This window comes from Larus michahellis, chromosome Z (genome assembly GCF_964199755.1).
Source record: "Larus michahellis chromosome Z, bLarMic1.1, whole genome shotgun sequence".
Lineage (NCBI taxonomy): Eukaryota > Metazoa > Chordata > Aves > Charadriiformes > Laridae > Larus > Larus michahellis.
The window spans coordinates 67,346,937-67,370,020 of NC_133930.1; the positions used below are offsets into that span (position 1 = coordinate 67,346,937).

Here is a 23,084-nt window from a genome sequence, read left to right on the forward strand (position 1 = left end):
CTCTGTGCTGTGCCTGGGAAACAAATTTTTACTACAGTCATCTGATGAGAAATCTCATTGCGCTCAGATGCACTAGTGTAGGCAGCATGTGCGGCAGAATGGAAAACAGCAGAAAAGTGACATCCCCTGCAAAAACCAGTCTATGACCCATCTATAGTCAAAGATGAGCATTAGTGGATGTCTGTGGTATGTTTTATTTTGGATCACTTTTGAAGTAGATCTTTCAAACACCCTCACTTACTGTGCTCTGGTGCTCAGTGCAGAGGTCTCGCCATGCACCAACCTGATCCCTGTCAGGTGAAACTAAACCAGTAGATGTGTTGCAGGCGCATGCCCAACACTCTTCAACTGATAGTGGGCATTTGGTCAACTGGACAGACCACCTGAAATGCACACCGTAGACATCAACTTTTCAGCTATTGTGTCTACTTATTCGTTAACCGAGACAGTGGCTCAAGCAGGAGGCTCACCAGCAATGACGGTGTAGCTGTAGCGGCGCAGAGCTTGTCCTCCCTCAGGCACTCCACCCGAGCTCTGGGCTGGCATTGCGACCTGCACCAAACTCCACCGAGGTGCTGCGTGCTGTATACCCAAAACACAGTTGCTGCTCAGTTTAATCCCAAGCGTGTTTACGTAGGCCACTGTCTGCCTCCCGCTTGCAGCGTATCTGTGTCCACTATTTTTTATTTCAGATGCTGGCACTTGGAAGGCCACAAATGTAACTGCGTGTTACAATTTGCAAATTTTCTGGGGACCGTAGCAGCAACACCATTTGGGACAGGTCCTGAGTGCAAATGATTTTTGAGCAGAGAAAGTAACAGGCCAGTGTCAAAGGTAAAGAAATTTGCTAGACAGGGAGGAGGGCATGCAACAGCTTCGGAAGGAACTTTGATGAATTCGCTGGGTGCAGCTCCGTTACTGCCCACAGCCGGGGTGCTGCCGAGCAGTGCACCTCTAGCGCTAACACAAAGGAAACCAGAAGTATCGCAAGGGCCTTACATCCCAAAGATGAAACATCAGCGATCCACTTTCAAAATCCCCCGAGCATCTACTGTTCTGGCTACTTCACCCACTCGTGGGATCTTCGAGGAACGCCCCCCCCCACGCAGACGCACCGTCTGAAGTCGCAGCAGGACTACTTGGCTACTTCGCCCCTTGCAGGTACCTCCAGCTCCTGTTTGCCCGGGCGGAGCCTCTGAGGAGGCCACACAGCTTCCCGCGCGTCCCACAAGGACCGCGCACCACGACCATCACACACCCACACACCCCCCCAAACCCAGCTAGGGGCCCGGGGCTCACCCTGGCAACTCCCCGTACCCAAGAAATAGAAAAGTCCCTCGGGCGAAAGCGGCGGGGTCTAAAGGCACCGCACCTCCCCCCTCTCCCACCTCAGCCCCCGCAGGGACCCCAGCGCCCGCGCTCCGCAGGCCCTTCGCGCCTCGCCCCTCCCATCCACCCCCCGAGGCTAAGCAGCGCCAGCGCCGGCCGCAACTCGGATGGTTGACTGCCCCGCCGCTCCCCCCGCCACATGGCGCGGGAGGAGCCGCCCGCCCAGCGGCGGGCGCAGGCGCCGCAGTGCTCGCCTCAGCGCCATGGCCGGCGGGGGGCCGGCGGCGTTCCTCGGCGCTGTCGCTTGCCTTTGCTTCCTGGCCCCGGCGGCTGAGGGCTTCAAGAAGAGAGGACCCAGCGTGACAGCCAAGGTGACTCTCGCCCGCGGCTCTGCCGACCGGGAAGCCTCCCCCCGGCCGCTGGCCTGAGGCGAGTCGGGGTCGGTGGGACGTGAGGGGGCCGCGGCGGCTCCTCAGCGGGCACCCGAAGGGGGGGGATTTTCCTGCCGGCTTGGGGCCCGGTGTCGGCGGTCACCGAGGCGCCGGGGGCTGCCGTTCACCCTGCTTTTATAGTGTGAAACCGGCCCCTCGCCGGCTCCCCCCTTCCCGGGCCGGATTCCGGTCAGGAGGGAGGCCCCAGCGCGGGTGGCGTTTGAGGAGGGCTTGGACAAATGCTTCAACTTTCCCGCTTTATAAGTGTGTTGGGGTTGTTATTTTTCTTCTTTTTCTTAAACCCCTTTAGGCATAGCCCCTTTCCGTAGGCGCTGGCGCACCTCAGACTCTTCAGTGAGCCCAGCCTGCATCTGGTGACTTTAAAATCCGTAATTACATCCTGGCTCTCCGCTGTCGCCATCGGCGGTCTGTCTGGGGCTGTGTGGAGGTGTCTGCGCTGGCTGTAACCACTTAGCTGTGCTGGGCTTAGTTTTTGTGTGTGTGTCTGTCTGTCCCCATCTTTGGTGAAACTGTGTGTGTCCCGAGCTGTCACGGTATTTTCCCTTTCTTCCCCACTCCCTACTTGGTCCTGCTCGTGACAGGCCCGGGTGCCTGGTGTGGGTTAAAAGCTGGGCTGAAGCCCGTGGTGCCTCAGAGCCGGCTGCCAGCAGAGCTGCCGGCGTGGCCCAGCGTGGCTCAGTGCGGCCCGTCTCCTTGCCGGGCAGGATGGTGCCCGCGGCGATGGCAGATGGCAGGGCCCAAGAGGTGGGCTCACCAGCCAGGCCACCTCTACGGGCATGGACCTGGTAATTGCAACACGCCACCAGTGCTTTCCAGAAAGTTTTTGCGGGTTCAGGAAGTGGGACGTCTGCCCCAGCTTTGGGTGAAGTAGGGATTAGGTGTTTCCACCTCTTCACCTGCACTCAGGAGTGAGCGTCGTGCTCGTGGTGAGATAGACATCCACTCGTGGAAGCGTGACAGGGCAGGGGCAGATCTGCTTCCTCAGCTTCATAAGCTGTGCCTTTATATCTGGACTCCATTGCCACCATTGTCTATAGTTGTCTGCAGTCTTATTGCCATCATGAGTTTGGTTATTTTTTTGGTGTTGCAGTAAATCTCATACGTTTCAGCCTCCAAGTTGTCTTCTGGCAATATATTCCAGTTTAATTATGCATAAAGTACTTTGCTTCTTTGGACCTTCTGCCTGGGATTTCATTTTATGCTCTTTTCTGATTCTTACGTTGTGGGACACAGAGTATTGCAGCCGCCCATTTTCTTTGTCCAAGCCACTCGTAACTTTACAGAGCTCATCAAATCACACCAGTTTTCTCTCTCCCAGCTTGCATAGTTTTATTTAGTCTTTCTTCATGTGAAAGGTATTCCAGGTCCTTGAGCATCTGTGCTTCCCTTTTCTCTACCTTTTTAAAGTTGATTTTATCGTTCTGCAATAGAGAAGCCAGGATTACATGCAGCACTCATACTCTGAGTGCGCAGTGCAGGTGTATACTGTGCCCATCTCTTGTTCTTACCCATTTTTAATTATTTCTAACATTCATTTCCCTTCTCTGACCTTCACAAGCCCAGGGCCAAACTTTTCATCAGGCTGCTCAGGGTGACCCCAGATGTCTTTTCTGAGTTGTAGCTGATTTGGGACCCGTGGTTGCAGCTGTGTAGTCCTCTTCCACACACAGTATTTTGCACTTATCAGGAGTTCATTTGTCATTATATTACCCAGTCTCTAGGAATCCTGAAATCTTTCTTTCACAGTTGGTTTCCCTCCCCCCCCCCGATAATTGAATAGGCTTGGATGTTTTTTTCTTTTTGATATACACCATCTTCCATAAATTATATATGAATATGTTATGAGAGCCAGCCACTCTTACTGGTGGACTCTTTTTCGTTTCAGTCTTGAAATACTTACACAAATTGCAAATAAGATTAAATATATATATATAAAAATATTAATAAGACTGAAAATTTATGATATTTATTTTCTTTAAGAGTCTGGTGAAGAATCAGGCCAGATGTTTTTTGAGATTTGAGACTGCTGTGTTGACCAGCTCACTAGAGTCTCCATGCTTACTGAGTTTGCAGAGAACTTGAGGAAATATGCTTAAGAGGACATGGCTTCTCTATGCAAAAATTGCATCTAGGGCTACCAAATATTTCCATATTTGATTTCCTGTCCAGAAATACGCACAGACACCTTATGTAGTGCATAATTAGGAAGTGCAGAGCTTTCCAAAAATCACCAAGGGTGTAGCACAGGTATGTGGAGTGCTAACAGGAAGCCGGGAACTTACTGTTTGTTCGCAAATGCAGAATAAGCTGAAGCGAAGCTTTTTAGAAGTACTAGTCTTGCAACTTAGGTAAGCAGCTCTGCCGTGAATGAAGCCGCCTGCTTGGGTTAGATTTACCATGTATGAGGGACTTGTCTCCATTGTGCTCTGTGAAAACGTTTGATGTTACTGCTGTCTGGAGTCATTGTTTGGTAGCCTCGGTTGTGTTACTCTCATATGCTTGTGTTATTTCAGGCAGTCCTTCTACTGGGACAACATTTCCAGGCAAAATAAGGTGCATTTAGAAAATGTAGGCAGGCAATAACCCTTACCTGGATAGCCCTGCCGGCAAAATTCAGAGAAGTGTGTCTAAAAAAAGGTTAAGAAGTTAGTGAAAGTGTGCTGTTAATACTTTGGGAGCCACACATTTAAGAAGTATGTTGTTTAGTGCCAAGTGCCAAGGAAATGAATGAGGTGTATCAAAAGGAATTTTATTTTCTTTATGGCGCTTTTATAGCATTAGCCAAAAGTTCAACACTCGAAACCACATGGAAGATCAAGAAACAGTAGAAATGTTTAGTAGGAGAGCGTGAAAGAGGCATTCACATTGGAGAGACTGTGGTCATTTATTATCATCATTGGACTAATTTCTTAGCATTGCAGACAAGTAATACTTGGTCGAGTGCCACAAGGAACAGCAAATACCACATCATAGGCATACACATTGCTGTTTCCTAGAAGTTGTAATAGTCTCTATGTAACTTTTTCAGAACTTCAAAATGCCTCATTTCCTGACAGCTGTTCCTATTTTCAGTTAATTGTCGGAACATTTTTGCACGTTCAAATATGCATTCATATATTCTGAACTATATTAAAATGCTTTATAACTCATTTGCCTTTTTGAAGTTGTTTTTTAGCAATGTTAATGTTGAAGCCTTTAGGCAATCATCGGAATAATGTAGCCTGGTTATTTCTTTATCAGGTTTGAATTCATATTTAGGAAAGTGACTCCTTGCCTGAGCCATCGGATTTTCTTCCCGCTGTTTGTCAATTTAATGAAATTTATTTAGGCTTTTGCCTATACTTAATCACACACATGCTAATGCCTGGAGGAGTAAAGATTGTGAGTGGATAGCAAACTATCAATTGTGGGGAGTGTCAGTACTATAGTTTATTGTTATTGTTCACCATGCTGGAATAGTATCATTGCTTTTCCTTACTTTCAGATTTGATCTTTTCTGTACAGCTTTAAAGACATGCATGTATGGGAAAGATCTTCTTGAATGCTACTTTCAAATTTGTGATACAGCAGTCTCATTGAGCCCTTCAAAGCAAAAAGAATCAAAATGTATAGTCACCAGTTCTCAAAGAGTTTTCTGCATAATCTGAATTTGGTAGCTGTGAAAGCATTTTTCTTGAACAGCATCCTTAGGAATTGGAGGATCCTATTAATGTAGACCAGCCACAAGCATTTCTTACCACGTTAGCTTTCAGAAGCTTGGCCTTTTGTTGTGCTCATGTTTGTATCACTTTTGTTCTCTTCACAAAAATGTTCAGGTGTTCTTTGATGTGAAGATTGGAGACAAAGATGTTGGCAGAATTGTAATTGGATTGTTTGGAAAAGTTGTGCCAAAGACTGTGGAGAACTTCATTGCGCTGGCAACTGGAGAAGTATGTTTGCAGTTTTCTTCCAATGTGTACTGAAGTTTGGATTGGGAAGTAAATATTTGTTTAATGCTGTTTCCATTCTGAACTGTTGATCTTAACTCAGTGGAGCCTGTGCAAGAGTGCCATCCCCAAGGCTGTGCACTGGTGTGTGTCTTCTCAGGTCCTTGGGGCTTGTTTCATGAGATGTAATTATGAGGTGTTGGGTATTGCCACCTCAGTCTGTCCCTGCCATGCAGTTCTGGCATGTAGAGGTTCTGTGGTCAGATACCAGTCAAATAAGACAGTGGCTTTGGTCACCTGAATAATACCTGCTTTGTGGCAGTGCAGCCTAGCTGCATTCACCTGCGTCTCAGTTTAATTTGTTTCTTGCCAGTATTTGTCTCCAGTGGTGGTATATTCTGTGAAATCTGGCCATTCACCACATGTGCATTTCCGTATGACTGTATGGAACCGGATGTTGTGTTCATTTAAAGAATTATTTCATTTTCTTAGAGAGGATATGGATACAAAGGAAGTAAATTTCATCGTGTGATCAAAGACTTCATGATTCAAGGAGGAGACTTTACAGCTGGAGATGGATCAGGAGGTAACATGCTTAGTATCTTCCAGGTTCCCTTTCCTTTCTTTGAATGTCTGCTGAAAAGATGGGCAAAACAGCTTATTCTCTCATTCTTTCAGCTCACATAAGTCTAAAAAAAAACAACCAACATTTGTTTTAGAGCATCTAGTACTTTTCCAGGCATCTTGGAACATAAGCTGCAATTATTTTGATTACCTGATTATAATAAGTACGTGTAGAGCTTCCTTTGTCCTCAATTTTTGCAGATAGCTCTTTTCTGTCAGTGACTTGTCCCTCTTCAAGAAGCATGGCTTTGCGTGGTGGGCTGGACCCACGTGATCAGTGGAGCTGCTCCTACAACATACTGTCTCCAAAAGATGGACGTCTCTGCCCTTCCCCTGCTCTGGTTTGCAACAGCGTTCCTTCCCTGAGGCACTGACTGATTGCATGTACACGTGAACCAGTTCAAGTCATCCAGCAGAAAACTAATCTGTGATGAAACAGTGAAAGCACGTAGAGGGAAGGCAGGTAGGGAAGGAGTAGGCTGTGTCCTTTCTGCCCTCAGGTCAGCCAGTTCTGTGGAACCTCCTGCAATGTGCAATGGGAGGGAATTTCAAAAAGGGGTAGAGAAATTAGAAAATGAAGGTCATGCCCCTCTCTTTTCTCTTACTGAAATTAAAACAATGAATTTACTGGTGGTGTGAGTTCTGGCTGTGTGTATCACTTCTCCCTGCCAAGCCTCCACAAGACTACTTCAGTCCACTAAGAACAGCAATCCCAGTGCATCATCTCTTGTGTTGCATGCATTCTAGCTTCTGATTTCTTCTCTTCCTTTACACACCCATTCTTTATGTGCTACGATTTGAACTGTCTGCATAAAATGTTAGTGATTTACCCGCTGGGACAGAATGGGAAATACACATTCCTTTTCCTTGCAGCAAACAATGGGAAAGGCTAAAATACCAAAGACAGGGTTTTAGCATTAAAGGTGAGCAGTGTCCCCGTTGTGCTAGGCGCTGTACAAATAAGAAATGAGACAGACAGCCTTCTCTTTTCAAAGTGATGGTGGTTTAAATGTGACTGAAAATGTTTTCTCTTCTGAACTATCTTAGAAACATCAAAATCCTTATGTAATGATAGTACAAATCCACACTGAGTCTTTTAGGCTAACTTCCATTTTTGGTCTTCATACATTTCTCAACATGTCTAAAACAATTTCTTATTAGGAGGAAAAGTTGTAAAAGCAAAGGCTAAAATTGTCACAAAACACGGCAAACTTATTTTTAGTGGCCATAATTATGTAATTTAAATTTGTTGAACAGGGTGAAGTATTCTGTTGTTCAGTGATGTATATAAAGAGGACCTGTCAGCTTGCCTGTTAAATTCAAAGGATAAAGCATCATCAGCTCTAAATATTCTCTCCTTACATGCGGTGTTTAGCATACCTTTTTCTTTACACACAAAATGCTTTTAGTTATGGAATCACTGATGATGGAACGGTGATGTTGCTGTACATATTCAAACAATGAATCTTCAAGTCCTGAATTTATATTTTGTTTTGCCCACTTTTGAACAAAAAGTCAGGTTTTTTGGTTGGTTTTTTTTTTTTTTTTAAGTGTGCTTTCGTATTTTATGTCATAGGAAGAAGCATCTATGGAGAAAGGTTTCCAGATGAGAACTTCAAGCTCAAACACTATGGAATTGGATGGGTTAGCATGGCTAATTCTGGCCCAGACACCAATGGATCCCAGTTCTTCATCAGTGTGACAAAGCCTTCCTGGTTAGATGGAAAACATGTAGTATTTGGCAAAGTCCTTGATGGAATGGTAAGCCAAAAGTCATGACAAGGTTAATCCAAGAAAATCTGGACAAATTCTGCCGTGTTATATCTGTGTTAGTGTAACTTACACCATTGTGGCTCAAAACAATTGAGTGTTTATCTAATATGTACATGGTAGAAAACATGAAGAGCCTGGAGCTGGAGGATTTAGAACTGAAATAGCAAGTGGTGACTGCAGAAATGGAAACTTAAATCGTGCCTTTGGTTTTCACGGCTCTTGTTTCAGACCACTAACCGCTGAAATCAACACTGACACCTTTGCAGATTACAAATGGAATAAGTTCAGGTCCCCCTTTCACTAACGCTGTTAGCCATGAAATAATTGTATTTCTACAAGCTAAAATCTAATTTTGGAGGCTGTGCCAGTTATAGATAATGCTTTCACTGTTAGGGTTTTTAGAAGCATGTGAATGTAAAATACACAAAGACACATTTTCAGATCTGTTTAAAAAGAAAAAAAAATAGTTAATTCCCTCAAATTGTACACAAAGGCCAAATACAATTTAAGTTTTAAACTGGCACTTAAAGTCATTATAATTTTAGTCATCTGGCTTTCCTTTTTAAAATTATTCCATTTAATCTCTATTTTGAAATGAATGGGGAAAACATGAGCTGCTGCACTGACCAGTTCTTTGAGGAGTTCGAAAACCTCATCAGAGCACTTGCCCCCCACTCCCACGTTCATATTGAATTCAATTCTCAGGAGCTGCAGTAGTAGCTGGAAATTTTTGAGGAGAGATTTAGACTAAATTCTAGTTTAGTTAGATTAATGGACAGATATCCAAAGCGAGGTTATCAGTATTCCTAACTGAATTTTGCCCTTTAAAAATTCTACTTAAATTAGTTGCCTGGCCTGAGGCCAGTATGTGTACCTGTTTGACTGGAGAGCGTGGTACCGCGCTTGAAATCTGTGTATGTGTTATACTAAAGATAAGAGCAGTCATCAGGTTTCTTGAAGCACAGTTATGCTGTATCATTAGAAAAATAATTACTGCTCATCCTTTATGATCTCTGGATTCACTTTCTGCTCATAGGCTACAGATAGACCTTGTATGTGCTAGACTGATCAGCTAAAAGGGTATTTTCAGTTGCCCCTTCTTTATATTTTTGTTGGCTGAAAGTTTTTGTAGAAGGACAAACAGCCTTCCATGTGCTTCTGCCAGCTGTGTGTGGGTTGCAGAGTGGCACAACTGTTAATGTGAGGGGGGGGGGGGGGGAAACGTGGGAACTCAACAGGGTAAAGGCCCTTGTTCAGAAGTTGCTTAATAAATAATAATGCTAGGGGCACTTAGTTGTTTACCTGGTACCAGACTTGAGCCACTGGAGTTTCCTTGGCTAAACTGAACTTTTTTTTTTTTCTGTTTTAACAGTCTGTGGTGCACTTGATAGAACTACAGCAGACAGATGAACACGACCAGCCCCTTCAAGACTGTGTGATTGTGAACAGTGGCAAAATAACTGTAAAAGAACCATTTGTGGTTGAAGTAGGTGACTGGTAAGACCAACAGTCAGAATGGAAAGTAAAACTTAATCACTTTGCTTTAAGGCCTCTTTTTGACTGATCTTAACTATCCATTGAGTTTTCTCCTCAAAACATACAAGGCTATATTTAGACAATACCTACAATTTGCTAAATACATAAAAGATACAACCATTTCTATAACAACTTGGTGGAGCTGTCACTCCTTGAAATTCAAGACATATCCCACTAAATCCTAGATCTTGCAGAAAAAGTCTTTTATGAAAAATTTTAGAAGTACTTCTATTTTTTCAAGGTTTGAAATACAGTCATTTTATTATCTTTGGAAGTTTTTGCAGTATTTGTTTCTTCCTTTCAACTGAAAATATTATTTTCTGTAACAGTATCAGCATTTTTAAAAATGAAAAAAAAGTAAAATAGAGAATTGTTTTGAATAAATAAACTTTGATTTCAAATGAATACTTAATGAAGAGCTTTTTCTATTCCCCCCACCAAAGGCCTTTTCTTCTTACCTCTGCTGATTCTGCCAAATATGCAGGGGGTGCTCCTTTCCAGGAAATGAGGTTGTAAGGTTAGAGCAGGGAGGCTAAATTTCTCTGATCTTAATGTGCAAGATAAAGTCCCCGCTGTCTTTCAAAAAACCACAGTATTCAGATACAATGCTGTAACCAAGAAAGAGCTCTGTCTCTCATTAAGTAAGATCATCAGTTAGTAACTGATTAAAGTAGAGGGGTCCTTGTTTTACAGCACAGTGGATTTTATAACAGCTAGCTAATGTTATTTATGATAAAGCTCCATGCTTTTTCTTGCAGTTTTGCTGTATGTCAGAGATGCGACTGTACATTCGTTATTTTTGTAATGCTTCTTAAATAACTTTTAATCCATCTTAACTGGTAGCTTTTGAACAAGGTCAGCATAATGTACCTCTTAGAGGCAGCTGCGTTTGTTAGGCTCCTTAGTGAGTTACATAGTACCCCACAGGATAGAGATGGGGACTTTTTCTCCTGAGTTTCCAGTGTTTTTGAACTCAAGATAGAAGAGCCAATGCCAAGATCTGATGAAGGATTCATCCACCTGCACTGCAGGCAGCACACGGCTTATCTTTGTAGGTGTCCTGAGGGTGTCCTGGGGCCCACGTGAGGTGCCCAGACGTTGAGTGGTGCAGGGGAGGAGTGGGTACTACAGCACAGAGCTTGTAGGAACCGACTGGCACCCCTGTGCAAGGAAACAGGAGAATGCTGTGGGCAGGAATTTGCCTCAGGTGTAGTTACAGGGCGGGCTTCTGCTGGTTCACCACCCACAGTCCTGGGGCTTCTCCAGAAGGTAAATACTGACACTTTTTGTCAAAGACTCATGAAAGGATTATCGCCCTCTTTAAAACAGAGCTAGAGAAGAACTTGTCAAGAGCCTCTAAATTTGCCCAGTACTAGGCAATCAGACTTCTGTTTTACCCCTGTTCATGTTTCTTTCTGTTAACCGTTTGAAGTAAAATTCACTGGGAAGCAGCGTTAGACAGTAACAGCAAGAATGCCTTAGACTCCCTCGCCCAAGTAGCTTTCCGCTAGTAGCCGAAAATTTTCCTGGAGGTTGGTACCACAGACAGCACAGAGTTCTGCTGCCTGAACAGATGCTGCAGCCACAGGCCTACCTTTTCTGCCAGTCACAGCTTTTCACCGTCCCCAAGCAGCTTTAAAACGGGTTTTGTAGTCATCAGGAGGAAACGCCTGCGTCTCCAGGATCAGGCTTCTGGTCATGTCTATCTTTGCTATCATGGCTTTTGTGCAACCGGCCCTTCCTCTGATGACTCTAGTGACTCACTGGCTGTTCAATTACACTGAATTTCTCCACCCCGCGAGGGAAAAGCCTAGCATGTGCAGATAGCATGGTGCTGAGGGTCTTAAATGAGCAGACACCCAGGTATTTTCTCATGCTTCATGTGGAGATATCTGCGAGACCCATCTCTGATGGCACAAGCTCAGAGAAATGTCTTGTTTGAATACAAATGCACAACAAAGACACTGAAGTGGTACATTCAAGTTCTAGTAATTTATTTTGTAATGTCCAGTAACACATACAAATTTCCAGTTAAACCTGAACAAATACATACTAGCACGTATATATATCAGTTTTAGTTTTATCATTTTACTACTTAATCATATTCTTGCTTTAGATTACCACAGAGTTGTATGCTCTGTGAGTAATAAAATGTTAAGATATGGAATACAGTCTGCAAGTTGAGGTGAAGAGTAAACACGCAAACAGGTTAGGTGTCATAACTGAATGGAGACGCATAAATGCCATGTAAAATCCCCTGGTAGATAAAATCATTTCAACTGACATCTAGAAAATTTCCTGAGAGCACTATGTATTTCAGAATATGGAAGCATGTTTTACAATAGAAACTCTCCATGCACCTGTACTGGTTCTTTTCCAACCTGATATTAAGAAGCAGATTCAAAATAATTTAAGAAAAATGAATAAAATTCTTTTAAGTCCCTTTCAATTTCTTCTTGCTTTAATTTATTTTTTTTTTTTGGCAATTTCTCACATACTCTCTTCAGTGCCAGCACTTTTGATCCATCCACTGCCAGCAATGGGTAATGTGCTCGGAAAAATCCTGGTGCAACAAGGTTTAGTGTAATTTATGATAGAAATCATAGAAATAATTAGTAAAGCTTTCAGTTCTATTCAAAGGTTAGTGTAATTCAGTGTATGACTTTCAGCTTTTAGTGTTAAATAGTTAGAGCATGTCAATATATAGAAGGTATAAATAACTTCAATACTGTTTCCATATCTTTTTTTTTAAAAGCAGCAATTGTAGTGACATTGATTTTACTTAAAAAGATAAAATGCTTGAACTTAAAGTGAGGTTGTGCCTCTTGCTTCTGAGCATGATTTTTCACATCAGAGAGTTTATTCCTGTTAATTCCACTAAACATGACTCGGAGACTTGATTCGGCTTCTTCTAGGCACGCGTCACTTCTACCTGGGCAGTAAATGAGGATAAAATATTCCATGTAGAATGCCTTCTATAACCACATTTGGAAAGTCATCTGAAAAAAAAAAAAAGAGGAAAAAAAAAAGGAAAAAAACTTGCCTTCTTATCTACGTCAGTACAATATAAATGTTTTTGTGAAACTTAACTAGGTAAGGCCCCGTGTAATTTGGGTTACTGCATCACTCAACTGGTTATCCGTGTTGGGGATGTGCTATTAGTAATGCTGTTTCAGCACTAAAGCCACTTTAGTGTAGCACTGGGCATTGCATGAATGCGCTGCCAGATTTGTAGCTTATTGATTTAAAGGGATGTTCTAATACTTAATGCTGCTAGGCTCCAGCTCTTTATCTGAATCTTTTCTCACAAGGAAGATGGATTACACTGGCAATTCAATTTCTAACAAAATCTCAATATACTTGAAGGAATTCCAAGATTGCTACTGGGAATACTTCAAAGCTGTTTTTCCATTGTGGTTTACAGCAGTGTTTAGACTGAGAGGACTTGAGGATGCCTATACAATCAGAGATGATTATTTGAGGCGGGAAGATTTCAAGCTGTCTAAACGTAAAACGTCATGTGTTACAAAAAGTCATCCCATAATATCTGAAGGAAAAAAAAAACAAACAAATCACTATGTTCTTACCACAGACCTAGAGCAATCTGGCACTTAATTTTCATGTTAAATTTAGCACAGAAGAGTTACCTGATAAAACACAGTAACAGATCCACACAGAGGAATGGCAGGATGTACCTTACTGAAGTGAAAACATTTTTCAAATGCACCGACTCCTGTGTTTTTAATGAAGGGTTTACTTAAATCACTGGGCATTAAGAGTAAGAATTTCTGATCACATCGTATGATCTTAAAATTGCTAGTACCCCAGGAGACGGGTTTGCCTAGAACAGGCTATTTCTAATACAGAACTTTCCACGCTGACCAACCTTTCCTTCACCTGTCAGCCTACAGGATATTCAAAAAGGGGAAATGCAACTTCTACAGAAATCATTACGTACTTGATAAATTAGATCCCCTAATGTAGGTGGGAATTAGGTTTTGCCCCTAATTCTTTTGCTACAATCATTTTGGAGGTAAAAATACTGAGCAAAAAGTAGATTTGGACTTGGTACGAAAAAAATCCTTATTAGTTTAAAGGTGTTATCTCATAAGGTGATTCCAGTGTATTAAAGATGTGACAAACAGAGGTATTCTAGGATGTTTTAATGAACTGCAACCTCCACCACAAACAACAGATGCATAACTCTCCCCAACTTCTCATAGTAAATCACCATTATAAATTACTTGTTAATATTTTGAATCCAGTAATGATTCCTCAAGTCCTGCAGGCTCAGCTATCCCAAATCACCCTGGCAGAATAACCCTATGCTGTTGTCATTAACGTTATTAAAAATAAACTTGTAAGGGCAATCTGATGCGTTCCTTCTAAATTAAATGCTGCAGTTCCAGCAGCATTTACCAGAACCAGTTTTTACTGGTTCTTCTATAACATACAGAATATATAGGAAAATACATATTGATTAAAAAAATGACACAACTGTACAGCATCAGATCTACTGTGAGGCTTTGTTCCTTAAAAAAATCAAGCATATTAAGTTAAAGATATAAATATAGATATATAAATAAAGACTGAAGCACAGTCCTGCAGATCTGTGATACTTAGATGGTTAAAAGAATCATCAGAACATTTTCAAACAAGTGGCAGTAAATCTGAGATTCCATTTTTTAGCTGTTGAGGTATCGTTTTCAATTTGCAGCATTTTAGATTTTTCCTTCCTTTTTCTTCAAAATAGTACATAATTTCTTATTTCCCGCACCCTCACAAAGAAGTGGCCACCTTACGCAAAAAGCAATGTCCTCACGCGCTCAGACTGTGTTAGATACATCACAAAAAAGTGGGTCTAACAATCCATGAGGTCGGTAACTTGGAATCTTATTTTTGGAAAGTTGTCTTGCAACTCAACAATGCTTGAAGTCCAGTCATTACCATAATGGCAAGACTGTATTTTACAAAGACAATGCAATGAGGGGGAAAAAAAAATTGTTCTTCGAGTGTCACATTCCAGAAACAACTATTTATTTAATTAAAACCCCACAAATACACAATTTCCTGTTTTATGGGGAGATGTTAACACAGGCATTCCTATATCCAGGAACAACTAACTTCACTTCTGATCCAAGCAACCGTCACTGTTCACCTACATCGAAGAGTACATACAGTGAACAGTTATTTGGTAATGCACACTTACTTTTGGTCATAGTTTGAACAACCTTGCCTGCTTTTTACAAAGGAATCGGACTCTATCAAAGTAAGAACTGATCTGAGAGAGAAAGTTTTAGGAAGTTCATCTATATTTTCTCTGTGCTGGAAATTAAAAATGAAAAAGAATTAAAGGCAGTGGTAGATGTGTAAAACTTTTTTTCTTTCTAACTAGACTTGTGTCAATGAGTAGAGCCTCTAGACTTACGACTTGGTTTTCTTACTCCTTTTTTAAACTACAACTCACATTCTAGTTTGTGTTTTAATTCATTAAGCTAACTACCAAATTAATCTGATATTTTAGGGTCTTCAAATACAAAGAATGTTCACCTGCCATGTGGAATTCTAAATATTGTGTGTTAAGCCCAAAAAAATGCCTTGGCAAAAGCCTGAAAAGTCCTTTGTTTCAGATGTCATTAATGAGGCCTACTTAATATTTAAACGTGTCATGCGTTAGAAGAGGCTTTTATCTTAATCCAAGTAAAGCGCTACTTAAAAGAGTAGTTGCAAAATTGATTATAAAGCTCCTGATGATTTCAAGAAAAGGAAGTTTAGCTTTACTTGGAGTACGCATTAGGGAAGGATGATAAATATCATCACAGAACTGCAAAATCTCGAAGTCTCACAGCAAAACCTTGCATGTGGGCTGGAAACATTAAGTACTGTCTTCATTTTTCAGGATAACTGTATATGAAATCCATTTTCTCTCTCAGGAATGGTATGGAATTAAATACTCTTGAGGAATCCAAGTTTGCAATTAAGAGGAGCGTTAAACAGTAAGATTAAGACATGCGATGTGGCTTGCTCTAAATATTAGTATAAGCAGCATCTGGACCAACTTTTAGACAGAGGCAAGTCTGTGGGCGCCTCTGCATTACTGTTGGGTCAGGAGTGACCTTGTGAAGTGACCATCTGCCCTTAATGTGCTTCGGTTCATCAATTTTGTGATTTGCCCTCCAGCCTCAGATGGGCATTCCGTTCATGTGACCAGACTAGTGCAAAGTTGAAGTAAAAACTAAACGACCCTGTAAGGTGTTTTCCAACGCGGACCTCGGTCACACAGGACCTCTGCACTCTGTTTCAACTACAACTTTTAACTTCATTAGGACTCCATAGGGTCAGTACTGTTGGTCTGCACCACTAGCCAGAGTGGCCACTGCCTGCAAGAGACACTATTTAACTCTCCAAATACATGATCTCAGTCCCTATGGTTTTGAAAAACAGGTTGAAAAAACAAGAGAATCACAGAATGGCTGCAGCTGGAAGAGATGCCTGGCTATCATCTGGTCCAAGCCCCTGCTCAAGCACAGACACCTAGAGCCAGTTGCGCAGGACCGTGTCCAGGTGGCATCTGAGAATCTCCAAGGATGGGGACTCCACCACCATACTGGGAAACCTGTACCAGTGTTCAGTCACCCTAACAGTGACAGAATGTTTCCTGATGTTCTTGTCCTGCCACTGGGCACCGCTCAAAAGAGCCTGGCTTTGTCTTCTTTACACCCACCCTTCAGGTATTTATATACATCTTGAGAAAAGCTCAAGGAAGTACTCTTCGTTGGCTAAGAAACTACAAGCAAACAAGTGTTCTTTCCTAAATTTACTCTTAAAAATTTCATGATTTTCAAGGCAGCTCAAGAACCTGACGCTTGATTTCAAACAAAATGCTACATTAAAAAAAAAGAATCCCAATTTGCAGCTCTGGGAGAAAAATTCGCCCTTGGAAGTGTACTACATTTTTAATCCAAAATGTAGTAGACATAACAATTCAAACAAGTAAAATGACAAAACCAGGAGGAACAGACTACTAAAAATGGTATTTTTTTCCTGCACACATTTAATTTAAAAGAGAGGATAAGTTCTCTGAATTAATAGCGCAGAGAACTTTTTGTAAAAAAAAAAAAAAAAGAAAAAGGGTTTATAGCAAGCTCTTTCAAACACTCTTTTGAACTGTGTATTAAGAGATGAAGGCTAACATAAATGTCCTGTGAAACACATCAATTATACCTAAGGTATACATTCTTCTTTTCTTTTCCCCTAAAGAGCTCTAGAGGTTACAAACGATAAGAAATAGTAATAATCCAAATGGAAATACAAACATGCTCACAGTAGATCGAGTGGTGTTTAGGGAAAAAGCACTTAAAAAGGACTGGGCCACTAAGTTCAAATCCTTCAGGCAAAACAGCCCAAAGGGTCAACAACAAGAAAAGAAAAGCAATGTTCTTCATCTTTTGATTTGAATTCTCAGTAGGTTTGTCTGAAAGAACAACTGGGGGAGAAAATTCCACCCTTTTATAAATCACCCACCCCACTTAGTGTTTTAATGGTTTCTTACACGAGAACTATCGTTTTATTGGCAGGTTATTAGATTTTGGACCAGTGTCATTTGACTAGGCTGGTATTAATAATAATGTGTTTTATGCGGTGCAGGGTCAGATCAGTAAAGCGCTGTTAACAGATGACAGGTTTGATTACCGTTGGCTTTAGGCAAGACATATGGATCCCTTAGGAACAGCAGCACGGGCTGGTGGGACAGTTTGCTGGAAAGGTCAAGAACAGGGATGTCAGTATCAAGGGACAGCAAACAGAATATTCTACAAACTAGCTTTGATAAAGTGAGGTGGTGGAGCCGCGCAGGAGCCATGCTGGTGCGTTTCTGCACACCAGGGCTGCCCAAAAAGGGCAGGCTCCATCCCCTGGGACCAAAGCTCTCTGCTTCTCAGCCGCGCAGTGAGAACATCAACATGCAGTTGGAGGTGAAGGGGCTGCATCCAGGAGGGGCGGCTCGCAGCTGGCTTTGAGACCTCCTGGTCCCGCTCTGCTCCCTGGTCCTCGGTGTAATTCAGGCTACAAGGTCACCTACAACCAGGCTCTACGGTCTACAGGCTCGTCAGGCCACCAGACAGACTCAGAATTTCACCATGTTCTTCTTCCAGCCCCCAAAGCGGTTGCTGTACACCTCACCAACGGAGAGGAAGTCCTCGGAAGTCCCCCACAGGCCTGTGTCCCACCCTGGTCACGGTACAGACATCCTCCCCCAGCCAGCACCAGCCCTCTCCGCTCTGCTCTGTACATATACGTGCCAAGTAGTGCAACCAGATATATACAAAGCTCTATCAAATGCATAGGGGAGAAGCCAAACCTCTGTAATTTCTTCTGCTAATTCTTGCTACGCAAAACACACTTAAATGGGTAAAAAACATTCCCAGAACTACTTCAGAGCTAGCAGTATTCTATTAGGGTTTTGTAAGGAATTTTTCAATACAAGCATAAGAATGCTCAATTCATACTACAAATGGATGGATCTAGCACAGCTGATGAAACTAGCCATAATATTTAACAAACACATTAATTTTAATCTAATTATTTTGCCAACTGCAAGGAACAAATACAATAAACTCCAGTAATTTCAAGTAGTTTATTAATCTGGTGTCCTAGAAAGAGTAGGAATCAAGCTCACCTTGATTCTTCGGATTCTGTTTCATCAAAAGAGCTGCAAGTAAAGCGAGAGGAAACTTCAGTTACAACAAAACTAACTATACAGTAAAAAAACACTCAAATCCTTCAGAGAGCAACATTTTTCTGATCAGTAGCTGCACAATGCAGTGTGATGGAATGAATGTGGGAGATCGTATCATTTTACAACCACCACTACTTGGAAATGACAGCATCCATTTTACTCTTAACAGATTCACAAGTGTATCTATCTATCTATGAAGTGATGGGGTACAGTCCCATTGAGGGTGCTGGCTGATGTTATTAGCTACAAGTGCAAAATCCAAGTCTGTTAGCTTCTGAATGATTCTGGAGACTGCCCTGGGCCATAGACACCTCTGAGTGTAAGGGGGCATCAACATTATTTCCGCTTTTTTCAACTTGCCTTCTCTCCAGTGCAGATCCACACAGCCTCCCCCAAAGTGGAAAAGGGACACATAGCTTCCTGGGGAGCAAGTTCTGGCTAGACTTTCCAACTACATCAGCTGGCACAGCAAAATAAATTATTCTCTCTACAAACATTACAGCTGCAGATGGTAGCAGAGCTTCCAGTCACACTGTTCGGTATTTCTGTAGTCATTACACTCATCATAATCATACTAGGATTCCGTTCTCCCACCCTGATCAAGAGCCCTTCCCAGAGAAAGGGCAATGGGGCTACTCACTCGAGCGAGTGAGGGACCAATTAGATCATCTAGATATTCACAAGTCCATGGGCCCTGATGGGATGCACCCGAGAGTGCTGAGGGAGCTGGCAGAAGTCATTGCTGGGCCGCTCTCCATCATCTTTGAAAAGTCCTGGAGAACAGGCGAGGTGCCTGGGGACTGGAGGAAAGCCAATGTCACTCCAGTCTTCAAGAAAGGCAAGAAGGAGGAGCCGGGGAACTACAGGCCGGTCAGCCTCACCTCCATCCCTGGAAAGATGATGGAACAGCTCGTTCTGGGTGTCATCTCAAGGCACGTGGAGGAAAGGAAAGCTATCAGAAGTACTCAGCATGGATTCACCACGGGGAAATCATGTCTGACTAATCTGATAGCCTTCTGTGATGGCGTGACTGGATGGATAGATGAGGGGAGGGCGGTAGATGTGGTCTACCTTGACTTAAGCAAGGCGTTTGACACGGTCTCCCACAGCATCCTCATAGGGTAGCTTAGGAAGTGTGGGTTAGATGAATGGACAGTGGGGTGGATAGAAAACTGGTTGAAAGATAGAGCTCAGAGGGTTGTGATTAGGGGCACAGAGTCTAGTTGGAGACCAGTGACGAGTGGTGTTCCCCAGGGGTCAGTACTGGGTCCAGTCCTCTTCAACATATTCATCAATGACCTGGATGAGGGGATAGAGTGCGCCCTCAGCAAGTTTGCTGATGACACCAAGCTGGGTGGGGTGGCTGACACACCGGAAGGCTGTGCCGCCATCCAGAGAGACCTGGACAGGTTGGAGAGTTGGGCAGAGAGGAACCTTATGAAGTTCAACAAGGGCAAGTGTAGGGTGCTGCACCTGGGAAGGAACAACCCCATGCACCAGTACAGGTTGGGTGCTGACCTGCTGGAGAGCAGCTCTGTGGAAAGAGACCTGGGAGTCCTGGTGGACAACAGGATGACCATGAGTCAGCAATGTGCCCTTGTGGCCAAGAAGGCCAATGGCATCCTGGGATGCATCAAGAAGAGCGTGGCCAGCAGGTTGAGGGAGGTCATCCTCCCCCTCTACTCTGCCTTGGTGAGGCCGCACCTGGAGTACTGTGTCCAGTTCTGGGCTCCCCGGTTCAAGAGGGACAGGGAACTGCTGGAAAGGGTGCAGCAGAGGGCTACAAAGATGATTGGGGGACTGGAACACCTCTCTTATGAGGAAAGGCTGAGGGATTTGGGTCTCTTCAGTCTGGAAAAAAGACGGCTGAGGGGTGACCTTATCAACGCTTATAAATACTTAAAGGGTGGGTGTCAGGAGGATGGGGCCAGGCTCTTTTCAGTGGTGCCCGGGGACAGAACAAGAGGCAATGGGCACAAACTTGAACATAGGAAGTTCCACCTAAACATGAGGAGGAACTTCTTTACCCTGAGGGTGACAGAGCACTGGAACAGGCTGCCCAGAGAGGTGGTGGAGTCTCCAACTCTGGAGACATTCAAAACCCGCCTGGACATGTTCCTGTGTAACCTGCTCTAGGTGACCCTGCTCTGGCAGGGGGGTTGGACTAGATGATCTCCAGAGGTCCCTTCCAACCCTATGATTCTATGATACTGGGGTAGATGTCATCAGAAAGGTGAAAGTCCCCCTTTTCAAATACGCAGAGGGAGATCTTGAGATGATCACAGAATGAAATTCTATTTTGTCCAGATACCAGGACCATAAAACACAGGCAAAGGCTTTGTTCTATGCAACTTCAGTGAGTGTTTATGAATATTCTACAAAATTAATTTCAGTAGATACTTCAAGATCTACGAGAAAATCATATTTTTCTCATCTAAACTCTCTTTTGCTTTCCAAGAATATTACATTAAACCTCACTTCTGTCTTTGAACAGGCTGGATTTATTTTACCACCTTTTGGGAATATATATAAACATACTTAACATGAACCTAATGCCCATTTATTTTACAGTGTTAGAGTTGGCAGCAAGACCATTTTAAGTCAATGGAACTGGATCAGCAGTGAGTGGATATGGGCCTTTTGGCCTCCATGTATTTTTCAGTAAATGAGAGCTTACCCACAGCTTTCTGCTTTTGGCAAGGTAGGTACATGGCGAACGTTCAGGAAATCAAGAAATATTTTAGGGAGCTCTTCATTTTCTAAAATGACTGTCTGTAAAAAAAAAAAAAAAAAAAAAAAAAGAGAGGCACAATAGAAACCCAAGTTTTTTTAATATTTTAGATATCACACACTTTTATTCAAGCTACCAAAACAATTCCCACTTGCAACGCTTTTCAATTCTTCTCTGTTTTTTTTACAGCTATTTTGGAGGGCTTCATTTCAATGGCAAAACCACAATTCTTAATGAATCACATATAAATACATTCAACTTATGCTATTACATTCTTTTTCACATGCCATCACTGGTGCCAAGCTAGATGCCTCTCAAGCAAAGACGTCTGATTCTGGAACTAAGTTATTGTCACACTCATTTGTGAATAAAATTCTGATTATTTAAGACATAAAATAAAGCAGCTACACCTCAATGCTTTCACGTCCACCTCACAGAAGACTCCTGACCGACCCATCAGTGGAAAAAGAAAGTCTCCACTTTGTGCAATTTTATTAATGCATGCCATGGTAAATGCTAACAAGAGAAACTCTTTGCTTGGCTTGACAGATCAGCTTGCAACATACACCTTGTATCTGCGCTGTGAGTCTTAGGACAAAGCTCTGACCAAAGAGCTGCTGGCTGGACCTGCCACATTCCTCCACAGCAATGACATAATGGCCAGATTCCATTCTCCTTCATTTTTCCATTGATGAGATGATGATCAATTTTCAGTAGATTAATTAAAAATATGTAGCAGATAAATGAGATGCTTAGGTACAAGCTCATCATGAAAGAATGACTTTCAAAGGAAACAACAGATCCCTGACAATTTCATAGAAGCAGACCAAAAATAATTCTCAATTTTTAATTTTCACAAGTCAAACAAAACAGTCCATAAATACAACCATGTCTCACCCAAAAGATTAAGCACCTATTTATTTACTGTTCGTACTGCCATACAATCTTACAACACACGAACTTCACATGCAAATGAACGCCACAAGCTCTTGCCTAAAGAGTTTTCCTTCGTAAAGGTCTGGATCTGGAGTGAACGTATGCATGGAAGAAACTTCACTAGATTTAGAAATAAAACGACTTGCACAAGTAAAGCTATCCACGTTCATCCTGTTCATTTTCACACTCTATGATAGGAGAAACAAAGCCCAGAGAAGAAACAAGACTGGTGATGGGAAGAAGCATTACTCTGTTTACATTCAGGAGGTAACTTGTTCCTGTGTGTGTGTTCTTTTACATTACAATATCACTAGGGAGACACAATGGTATGTAGAGGATAAAAGGATAGCAAAAAAAATTAGGTTGGAAGAGACATCCAGAGGTCATCTGGATTTTATAGCAGGTTTTATAGCAAATGGTTTGGTTATTTGTGTAATGAAAACCCAGCTAGTGTTAAAATTACAGAAGATGTGCACAGGCTTCAAGAGAGAAACACATTTAAAAACAAAGATATTTGAGAACTGGTTCTTTTTTTATGTTACATTTGCAAATGTAGGCTCTCAATCCAGAGTTTACATTTCTTCAACAGCTGTCGCCGTCACTAATGAGTTAGAAGAAAAGAACAGGGCAAAATGCAGCTTTTGAACTTTTCTGTTCTAGATTTCAACGGACGTAACAAGCAAGGAGGTCTGAAACGTTGGCAAGTGTTAAGCCTTTCAGTTCACCTCTATATGAAGATGCTGCATTAAAAAATGCCACTTCATCTGCATACTGCAAAACCAGCACTCTGCCGCTGCAAAATTTATCCTATTCTGCATTCAGGTTATGCACAGAAGGAGGGGTGGAGGTGGATGCATATTCAGAGGGCGTGTGAACTGCATAACAATGCGCATGATTTGCCCAAATAAAACCATCTTACTAATTATATGCAATGAAGGACTGCAAAAAGTTGTATAAAGATGTTTAAGGGCATCCAATGCTTACGTGCAACCTCATGCTTGCACCTCCTGACGGCTTCTTCCAAAAGTTGAGCTGCCTGC

The 23,084-nt window shown here is 42.5% G+C and overlaps 2 protein-coding genes across 4 annotated transcripts in view; one reads left to right on the forward strand and one right to left on the reverse strand.

The window, feature by feature from the left end:
• Positions 1–1,553: 1,553 nt before the first annotated feature.
• Positions 1,554–11,639, forward strand: PPIC (peptidylprolyl isomerase C). Its single transcript, XM_074569668.1, has 5 exons — positions 1,554–1,700; positions 5,597–5,710; positions 6,200–6,293; positions 7,908–8,092; positions 9,477–11,639. The coding sequence occupies exons 1-5, from the start codon at positions 1,593–1,595 to the stop codon at positions 9,603–9,605; spliced, it is 630 nt and encodes a 209-aa protein (XP_074425769.1). The 5' UTR covers positions 1,554–1,592; the 3' UTR covers positions 9,606–11,639.
• SNX24 (sorting nexin 24) overlaps positions 11,612–23,084 on the reverse strand; it is a 92,298-nt gene continuing 80,825 nt past the window's right edge. For all 3 annotated transcript variants that reach the window (XM_074569665.1, XM_074569666.1, XM_074569667.1), the window contains 4 exons: positions 21,055–21,149; positions 18,318–18,350; positions 17,333–17,397; positions 11,612–12,639 (listed from right to left, as the gene is read on the reverse strand). In XM_074569665.1, coding sequence (XP_074425766.1) covers positions 12,569–12,639; positions 17,333–17,397; positions 18,318–18,350; positions 21,055–21,149 — 264 coding nt within the window. In that variant the 3' untranslated portion in view covers positions 11,612–12,568. The remainder of the gene's footprint in view (positions 12,640–17,332; positions 17,398–18,317; positions 18,351–21,054; positions 21,150–23,084) is intronic.

Coding starts and splice junctions, on each gene's coding strand:
- PPIC (XM_074569668.1), top strand. CDS start 1,593: ATGGCCGGCGGGGGGCCGGCGGCGTTCCTCGGCGCTGTCGCTTGCCTT. Junction 1,701..5,596: donor GACCCAGCGTGACAGCCAAG/GTGACTCTCGCC, acceptor AAAAATGTTCAG/GTGTTCTTTGATGTGAAGAT. Junction 6,294..7,907: donor AGCTGGAGATGGATCAGGAG/GTAACATGCTTA, acceptor TTTATGTCATAG/GAAGAAGCATCTATGGAGAA.